General features: G+C 39.4%; 2 protein-coding genes across 2 annotated transcripts; one reads left to right on the plus strand and one right to left on the minus strand.

The window, feature by feature from the left end:
• Nucleotides 1-53: 53 nt before the first annotated feature.
• On the minus strand, nucleotides 54-2,047 carry LOC311029560 (vesicle-associated membrane protein 8). Its single transcript, XM_084034762.1, has 4 exons — nucleotides 1,920-2,047; nucleotides 1,541-1,830; nucleotides 1,119-1,289; nucleotides 54-594 (listed from the first exon to the last, which is right to left on the minus strand). The coding sequence occupies exons 2-4, from the start codon at nucleotides 1,541-1,543 to the stop codon at nucleotides 457-459; spliced, it is 312 nt and encodes a 103-aa protein (XP_083890888.1). The 5' UTR covers nucleotides 1,544-1,830; nucleotides 1,920-2,047; the 3' UTR covers nucleotides 54-456.
• Nucleotides 2,048-4,131: 2,084 nt separating this feature from the next.
• mat2al (methionine adenosyltransferase II, alpha-like) lies at nucleotides 4,132-9,458 on the plus strand. Its single transcript, XM_084034977.1, has 9 exons — nucleotides 4,132-4,548; nucleotides 5,400-5,477; nucleotides 6,704-6,826; nucleotides 6,919-7,031; nucleotides 7,558-7,701; nucleotides 7,996-8,214; nucleotides 8,286-8,468; nucleotides 8,956-9,089; nucleotides 9,179-9,458. The coding sequence occupies exons 1-9, from the start codon at nucleotides 4,473-4,475 to the stop codon at nucleotides 9,279-9,281; spliced, it is 1,173 nt and encodes a 390-aa protein (XP_083891103.1). The 5' UTR covers nucleotides 4,132-4,472; the 3' UTR covers nucleotides 9,282-9,458.
• Nucleotides 9,459-10,025: the final 567 nt, after the last annotated feature.

Here is a 10,025-nt window from a genome sequence, read left to right on the forward strand (position 1 = left end):
ATATATATATATATATATATATATATATATATAAAGAATGCATAAAGAAAGCCTTGTTACAGTTTATCCTCTTTATCATCAGTCATTAAATACATATGTTATTACAGAGTTTGACAGTCACAGTACAGCTAATTGGACATAAAGATATGCGATAAAATAAAAAATTATAAACATTTGGATTTGTGATCCTTGTGTGAAATATCGACATAACTTCACACGTTAGTGGAGTGTTCAAGGAAGTAGTTTTTAAGAAGTATTTTAAGAACAATTTGAAGTTTCACCTTCTCATCATAGACTTCATCGCAGCCGAATCAATACATTTGCCGATGTAACAAAAATCACGCGCCCTTTGAATTTACATAAACATTCTGAACTTTTATACACTTTTTCTGAACTTTTACACACCATCTTCGTTGCTTTCAGTCCTGAGCCGGTGAAGGAGCACGGAGAGGATTTTTAGATCACTTTTGTAGCAAAGAGGATGATTAGGACGATGATGATTACCACAATCACACCGATTATAATCATCATTTTAATGTTTTTCCACCAGTATTTCCTGGCCACCCGTGTGGACGTTCTTTGGAACGAGTCAGCCTGAAAAGAAACATAAAGAAAACCTAATAAAACACCAACGATGGCAGATAAACCCAGATCCTTTAAGTTAAAGGGGAACTCCACCGAGTTCACCCATTAGAGTCTGCTAACGGGTCACTGGGAGTACGAAAGCCTCAAGTGTCTCCTCGTCTCTGCTGTAGGCTACATTAGCTGCTACTAGCATATAACCTGCCTGAATCCCAAACCTCACTGTTGTCAGTGGAGTTGCATTGTGGGTAATGTAGGTGCTAACCCGGTTAGAACAATGTGTGGAATAATATATTATTTTTGTTGTCACAAGGCAGAAGGTTTGAAACCTCTTCATTTATTTAACACGTGTTGTTTTAATTAACTGTAGTGTTAACAAGCAAATGTTTACAACTAAAATGTAGTGACAAAGTAAAGTAGAAGTAGCTCAAAATGTACTTAGTTACTTCTCACCCTGTAAACCCATTTTCTAATAGTTGTTTAAATGGGTCGTGTATGAAACTAAATCACACCGACGTAGAGAGATCAATACTCACAGACGCCTGCAGGTCATCGGTCTTGCCCATCAGATCGTCCAGTCTGTCCCCCCTCTCCAGCACTTTGCTGATGTTGTCTTTCAGGATAACTTTAACCTCGTTCACCTGACCTTGCACCTGTTCGAGGTTCGAAGACGAGCTGGGGGCCTGCGTCTGATAGTTTGGGTTAGCCTGGGAGAGAAAAACATAACCACACGGGGACATTCAATGACCCAACCTCGACTTCCTCCCTACAGCTGAGGGGAGAGACGGCTATCAGGCAGTTCACCTGAGGCCAGTGTGACTGTCACATGAAAACATAAAACACTTTACATATCTGGTTCACATGAAGAGACCCATAGAAAGCTATTGTGGATGATATCAAGATGGGAAAATAAAACCTTAAAAAACAACAGATTGTGTGTAAAAAGTCCAACACTCACCATAGCAGCTCTGTTTCTCAGTCGCAACCGACAAAACGACTCATGCAGATAAATAAAAGTCCTGTAATCGACAAAGTGCAGCGATCTGTGATCTTCTTGTGACTGCGTGAGTCACACAGTGAGAGCTGAACAAATGTCTGCTGAAGGTTGCACCTCTGCCGTGTTACTCATTAACTTGCTGTTAGTGCCTCAATCACGGTCTCATTGGCTTCAACAGGAACCAGTCCCCACGCAGACCTCGGATCAGATCGTGGACGCGCAGCACTTTCACTTCCTGCTTGGCGTGAACTCTGCTGCCACACAACCAATCGAGGCTTTTAGCATTTAAAACAAACTTTACGTCACGTGTGTTTGTGTGTTGGTCTGTGTGTTTACGTACCATCAGCTGTCAAAGATCCAGGCCGGGCGTCGAGCTGATGTGTCCGGGCAAAGGCCTTTTGTTTTCAGCCGAGAGAGAGATTTGCAAGGCAATAAAGGGGTGAAGTCACTCGGTTGCTTCACTTCATTTCCTCATCCTGTGTCCTGAAGCTCGTTATTTCAGCATCCAGGGATGGTGTACATGCAAATATGCTTCATTCATGCTGCGTTGTTCGTCACAGTAACTCCCCTCTTTAAAAATGTTACTAGATTAGTTCTGTAGACAAGGCAGTAGTTTATTTAGTCATATATATTACTGTCAGCTTATAGGCAATCATGAACATAAAAGTCTGTTTTTAAAGGGTATCTCATAAAGAGAAAAGTGTCACACCAGCTACCAGCACTCTGTAATCTACACCATGTATATCAACATGAGAGTGAACAATATTGGATATTTTTGTACCACTCCATAAATTGGAAGAATGCTGTCAAAGGCCATGCTGTGTTAAAGTAACGTATGGTATATGAATAAAACACAGCAGTAAAAACTCAGAATATAGATAGAAATGAAAGTGGAAAGTTTGGTGGATGTAAGTGATACTGAAGTGGAGATTTCTGTCTGAGAAAACGAAAAAAAGAGTAGAGAAGATACGTACAGGGTAAAATTCCACAGCTGATTAAGACAATTATTTTTTGTATTCAAATTCTTCTGAAATATTGTTAAAATAAACACCTAAATGTGTATTTTTGGATGTTTGCTCTCCACTTGTCTGAAAGAAAATGATGTCATGGAAGCTAAATAGCCCAAAATGTAAAAATTGTCCCGCCTATAATTCTAACTCAATGCTAAATACTGTTGCACTTTCTGTTCCGCTGTTTCTGCTTTTTCCTTCGTCGCAACACAACCAAAATGTGTGAACAGCACACTGTTTCATGCTGGGAAGTCGAGATCAGGCTGGGGAGGAAGAGGAACTAAAGGAGCATGGGTAGTTGCACCACGACTCAGCACGCAGGCACAATGTTCCAGTATTGTAGGGGTTAAATAGGTGTGGACACAAAAACACAATCCCACGGATACATACACTGTATATCATTATACTCAGCCTGCCATAAATCGTATATTAGTGACGTTTATGGTGATGTGTTATTGTATGTTTACTCAGCTCTGTGGGAAGGAGTTTCTGTGGCTGCTGTTTGTGTCTGTAAATAACGTACGTAAATAACCGCAACATCTGACTTTGTATTGCAATGTTTTTGTCCCTTATGCAAATGACAGATAAAATAACAGAGACACATTTAAATATAATGCAATCCGATACAAAAACACCACATATTATGTGGTATGTTTTTTTTTAATGTATAACATAGGTCAATTTACTACAGCAGTCAAATATAAGTAACATTTTAAATGTGGAATTTTATTGGTAATAGAGAATTTCAACACTGCAGTTTTGCTACTTTAAAAAAAATCCTGTTTACAGCCTTAATCCCAGTAGAAATCACTTGTATTCCAATGAATTAATGGAACACACCCCTAACAAGTACTAACAGGGTTAAGATAGTGAAGATAAATCAATTCCGTTGTATGTAACCCAATATCAGAAACATTTTCCTGAAGGCACTCTTTCCCCCCCACTTACTTCTTCTGCCACCCTGATAATAGATATGTTAAATAATATGTAGAGTTCTTATTCTAGTTGTATTCATTTTTATCTTATTTTTAATTTAATTTAGCATTTTATTTTTATTTCAGTTTAATGGTTTTATAAATTGTTTTTATTATTTTATTTAATGCATTTAATATCATTTTAGTTTAAATATGTTTAACTTTATCTATTTGATTGGTTTGATTTAGCATTTTATTTTTATTTCAGTTTAATGGTTTTATAAATTGTTTTTATTATTATTTTATTTAATATTATTATATTTTAAATATGTTTAACTTTATCTATTTGATTGGTTTGATTTAGCATTTTATTTTTATATTTCAGTTTAATGGTTTTATAAATTATTTTTATTATTTTATTTAATGCATTTAATATTTTAGTTTAAACATGTTTAACTTTATCTATTTGATTGATTTAATTTAGCATTTTATTTTATTTCACTTTGCATTTTAAATTATATTTAATTTGACATTTAATTTAATCTAATTTAATTCCATCTCATGTCATTTACGTGATGCGTCAGCGCCATCTTGAGGCTGCCCGCGCTGCGCCTGAAGGACTTTCACATGCAAACGTTCCTCCTCTCTCAGTCTTTTACAGGACGCCCGCGAACAAGGAGACGAGCACTTAACGTGTATTTATTAGCATATTACCGTTAATATTATTAACCGCGTAGGAGGGAACGATGCAACGGCCGTTTCCCGTAGTTTTCCGCTAAATCCGCCTGTCTTAAATCGACTTTACTCCCGTTCAAATGCGTCCCAGCTCAACCTTCCAGAGTTAATTATTGTTGTTTTTTATCATCACTGTCGGCGAACATCAGAAGACTATCTCGTTTAAAGTGCGACGCTGCCGTTGATAATCCCGTTAATTCAACTTTCCCTGCACCGACCGACCGGCAGCCGAAGATGAACCCGAGCGGGACCCGCGGCGGCGGGAAGACATTCCTGTTCACATCCGAGTCCGTTGGAGAAGGACACTCCGGTACGGTAATCACGTTTTTTAACCGTGTGTACTGTGTGTAGAAGTACACCGAGTACACGTTGTACTGACACGGTCTGCCCGTTGAGCTTAGTGGAGAAATCGGACCCTTAACTGCCAAGTAACTAAGATGTACTTCACTGTACTGACGTCACGAGTCACGTTACTTCGTTACTTTAATAAAAACACATTCGTTGTGATGTATTATGACAGGTTAAGCTTCCTCGCAGGCAGAGGCGTCAAAAGTACAGAATATTCTCTAGTTAAGTAGAAAAAGTAGAAGTAGATTAAACTTCTTTACTCAAGTAAAAGTGGAAAAAGTACAGGCTCTGAAATGTATTCATGGAAGTATCACTATGAAGGACAAAAGGTGTACTCAAAGTATAAAGTATCACTTTCAAGGACAAAATGTACTCAAAGTATAAAAAGTATCCCTATGAATGACATTTCTACTGGTTTCTACTAATATCACGCTATATTAATAAGAAAAATAATCATCCATAATTTCCCTTAAATGCATTAAAACTAAAGCAACGAGCCTGCTTGTGTAGATAGTACAGATATTTGTTTTCAAATGTAGAGTGTAAAAGTAAAAAGTTGTACAAATACCTGAAAATATTACTTAAGTACAGTAACAAAGTATTTGTACTTCCCACCTCTGAGTACAGCACTTGGTTCCATTCAACTACTAGTTTGTCACTAAAAAGTAAAAATACCATTATATATATGTTTTTAACTGTAAAGTGTTATTTCCTTTAAGATGTATTAAACTAACTTGTACACATGCATTATTAAATCATCTTCAGTAAGTTTGTAAAGTGGTAGCTTGTTTTATTTTCATGTGTTTTTCACAGATAAAATGTGTGATCAGATCAGCGACGCTGTGCTCGACGCGTACCTGAGTCAAGACCCCGACTCCAAAGTGGCCTGCGGTGAGTTTTCCATCACGTGATGTTGGCGTGTTATCATCACTGGAGGATTAACTGTTCGTCTCCTAATATTCACATAACAGTGTTTTTACCCTCCGTACAGCAGATAAAAACCCCTCTTTCATTGTTTGTTTGTTGGATGAATTTTTAACTGACAGACTTAAATCTCCAACAACGTATTAGGGCTGTTGTAGGAAAAAAACGGACAAGAAAAACACTCAACTTTACAGTAAAAAAAAATAGAATGTTCTCTGATAATAAAGTCAGAAGAAGAAATCAAAAATCCCGCAACGTCCTGTTGTTGCGTTCTCGTTCCTGATGCACAAAAGCGTTCCCCTCATCCAGATCAGTACGTTAGTTTCTCCTGGATAGCCTCAATTCACGGCACCGTCTCTTCAAAGTTCAAATTCAGAGCTTTTTCAGTTTAGAGACACAGTTCTTTTGAATCCAATCAACAAAATGTAGTCGTTCCTTTTGATTTACTGTTTCCACCTGGGTGGACTGTTGTGACTCCCTATGACTTAGAGGCCATTGTGTCCCTCCCTGGCGCCATGTTTATCTGAGCTTTCTGATAGTGCCAGTCGGATCCAGGAACAGAAGAATAAGAGTCAAACAGTTACTTAGTTATAGCAGTTAAATAAATACAATGTAATGTTAGTGAAAACACTTATAGAAATACAATTTTCCATTGCAGCTTTACTGCATTGCTAGTGCATTCATCCAGGTAGAAATATTCCCAGTCACCTGCGTTTTAGGGCTGAGGAGAACTACAACGGTCTTTGTTGGCCTCTAGGGGGCGATCAAACACCAGCAGTGGTTTCAGTCACTGGACTGTTGTTGTTGTTAAGCCTGCTGGCTGGCTCTCCTTCATCACGCCTCCCTTTTGGCTCTGGCATCACTGTTGCATATCGATCAAGAGTATAAATACGTGGGTACAATAGTTAATGGTAAGTTAACCTTTGAACCTGTTTGTGTAAAGGCCAATCGTGTACTTTTATGCTCAGCCATGAGAAAATGTTGCCCGTTGACCACCACAAATCTGAACTATGACAGCAAACATAAGAACGTAGTTTTGCTTTAGTACGTGCTTTAATTAACCGTCTCAAAGCTCATTAACTCCCTCTGAAACATCTTCAATAAAGCTTTCACAGAAATTACTCTTCTGCTTCAGACTTTGTCAAGTTTGTTCTGCGTCCAGTAGAAAACAAATCCACAGTGTTTTGTTCCAGAATGCGTGGCGAAGACGGGAATGATTTTGCTGGTCGGAGAAGTGACGACTAAGGCCATCGTGGATCTCCAGACCGTGGTCCGAGACACCGTCAAGAAGATTGGCTATGACGACTCTTCAAAAGGTCGGGGATTCTTATTTAATAACTTATGGAGTTTGTGCTAAATCTCCCCCACTTGGATTTTTACGTGAGCTAGTCCAAACTGTGATCTGCAGGCTTTGACTATAAGACCTGCAACGTGCTGCTGGCGCTGGAGCCGCAGTGTGTGGAGATATCCGACTGTGTGTTTGAAGGCCGGGATCAGGAGGACATCGGGGCAGGAGACCAGGTTCAGTGGTCCACCTTTTTAGACCTCAACCACATCCAGACTTTCACATTTCAGCATGGAGCACATTTGCAATCATTTAGTGACCTGAACATTTCCTTACACAACAATTTGTTCAAGCTTGTACAGCCGGCAGCTCTACGAGGCTCCTCCATTCACGGTCATAGTGCTTACATTTGCTTAAAAGCTCTAACACAAAGTACAGCTGAGGCTGGTGGGAATGTCATCAGTTTGTTGCTAATAACATCAACATCCCTCCACGTACCAGAGTTAAAAAATCTGTATATGGAGAGATTTAACTTATGATCGGAGTTATTCGTTTTGGGAAGATGAAAACTCACCAAAGTAATTATAAATGATCCGGTGACGAACGCAAATGTGGATCCAGCAAATGTGATATTTCAGTCTGGACCGGAGGGATTTTATGATGCCTTTATGATGAGTTATCATTTGCAAGAAAACAAAGATTTTAATCTTTTTGACACAACTGCTCAGACTTTCATCTTTATCGGTCCGCTTGTCTCCGCAGGGTTTTATGTTCGGCTACGCCACAGACGAGACCGACGAGTGCATGCCCTTAACCATCCTTCTGGCTCACAAGCTCAACTTCAGGATGAAGGAGCTGTCTCGCAGCGGGGAGTGTCCTTGGATACTGCCAGACTCCAAATCACAAGTGAGCCACCTCAAATACACAAACGAGTCTCTAAAAGCCTGTTTCTATCCAAGGCTTTCAAAATGTTTAAAAGTATTTTCTGTTTAGGCATTGATTCTCTGCACCAGCCTCAAAACCGTTGGCTGGGTTAGTTTGTGCACATAGCTGCCCTTAAACAGGCAAGAGGCCTTGTGTTGCAAGTCCAGAGAGTTCCTGTGAAATGTGTGGAGGGTCTGCAGGAAGCGACTAGAGACTGTTTTAACCATTAAATATGCTGTTTTGATATTGTGGAGTAAAGACTTTTCCCCCCTGCAGGTCACAGTGGAGTATAGAGACAACATGGGGGCCATGGAGCCTCTGCGAGTTCACACTGTGGTCATCTCTGTGCAACACAGCCCGGACATCACCCTGGAGGACATCAGACGCAATCTGATGGAGAAGGTGGTCAAGGTCGTCATTCCCGCCAGGTACTTGGACGACAAGACCATCTACCATCTACTGCCGAGTGGGAAATTCCTTGTCGGCGGCCCACAGGTGAGTGAGGACAAAACCACATTTTCTTCTTTTTAAATGGCAAGCAGATGTTAATATTTTTGTATTATTAGAGCGACGCAGGACTCACAGGACGTAAGATCATAGTGGACACATACGGAGGATGGGGTGGACATGGAGGAGGGGCTTTCTCCGGGAAGGACTACTCCAAAGTGGATCGGTCCGGAGCTTATGCGGCGCGCTGGGTCGCCAAGTCTCTGGTCAAAGCCGGACTGTGCAGGAGAGCCCTCGTTCAGGTGAGGTTTACGAAGTAATAACGCCACTAATAATGTGTTATAATGTGTCACTTATTTTAAAGCTTCGGTGCAAATCTTTGATCTTAACTCAACGATCGAATCACCAACTCATTTATAAATTCCACCTCTGTCGGGAAAAAAGAAGCTTTGATTTAATAAATCATCCAATATAGTTGTGTTTTTTTTCAACATTCTGTTGTGGTTGTTACTGTAACAGGCAATCTGTATTTTGTAGTAACGTACAAGTGCCACAAGGTGGCAGCAGCTACATTGGAAGCACCATATGGGAACTGTTTCTAAAAACACATTCCTGCAAATGTTTCACAATAAAAGCCTTGTTAGGAAATAAAGGGATTTGGTCCACTGTAGGGCTTTTATTTTAAAGCAGGAAGTATTGAGTTTATAATGACAGGGTGAGTTGAGTTAAGTAAGGGAGTTGATTCAACATAAATGTCTATTGAAAGCTCCTCCCTTTCTCCCCGTTCAGATCTCCTATGCGATCGGCGTGAGCCACCCTCTCTCCATCTCAGTGTTTCACTACGGCTCGTCCAGCAGGGACGAAGACGAGCTGCTGCAAATAGTACAACAGAACTTTGACCTGAGGCCCGGGGTCATTGTGAAGTACGTGTCGTTTCTTTTTCCGCAGCTGATAATTCCTCGTGTGTTCCTGTGTTTTTCCCTTAAATGTAACTGTGCGACTTCTCTTGCAGGGAGCTGGGTTTGAAGCGGCCGCTCTACCAGGACACGGCCTGCTACGGCCACTTTGGCAGAGAGCAGTTCCCCTGGGAAAAACCAAAGCCTCTGGTGTTTTGAGTTTTTTGGCGAGTACATTCTAGTCGTGAAGTTCTTAATAGTAAAAAAGTCACAGGACTCCATGGATCTAAATATAACTGCAAACATAAATGTCTTCTCCCTGACTTTCAACTCAAAAGCCAAGCGGTCAGTGCCTTTGTTGGATGAATTTAGATTTTTTTATTTTACTTTTTTTTTTTTTTACAAAATCATGATTGATTGTACTTTTCCTGATAAACTGTAGTTCCTTTTTAATGCAATTATGCAATATCAATGTGATTTTTTTCTTTTTTTAAGAATAACATGGAAAAATGTTGCTGTCAAATTTATGAAAATCATGTTTTGATAATAAATAATAAAATAAATAATATTTGATGATTACAAACGACTTCTATTAATGCTTAAATTGGTACTTTAATTCATTTTAAATGTGAGGTACTTTTACTTTACTTGATTGGTAACTAAAAATTGTATAGGTATTGTTGAACTTCTGTGTACTTCTACTTGAGTATAGAATGTACTTTTGACAACCCTGTTTATTTCAATTAACTTGTACGTCCTATTAGTGCTCTTTTGTTCATCCTTGTAATAAACCTGTGATAACTTTTAACTGCCACTGGATGGAGTTAACAGGTTACACAACATTTTTCAGGAGGTGGGGGGAAAAAACAGAAAACAAACATTGGCAATGTCAGAAAAAGGAAACAAAAAAGGATGAAAAGTTGAGTCACTTTATGTTAAACTTTACATCTTAACGGGGAAAAG

Source organism: Eutrigla gurnardus (assembly GCF_963514095.1).
Source record: "Eutrigla gurnardus genome assembly, chromosome: 19".
Lineage (NCBI taxonomy): Eukaryota > Metazoa > Chordata > Actinopteri > Perciformes > Triglidae > Eutrigla > Eutrigla gurnardus.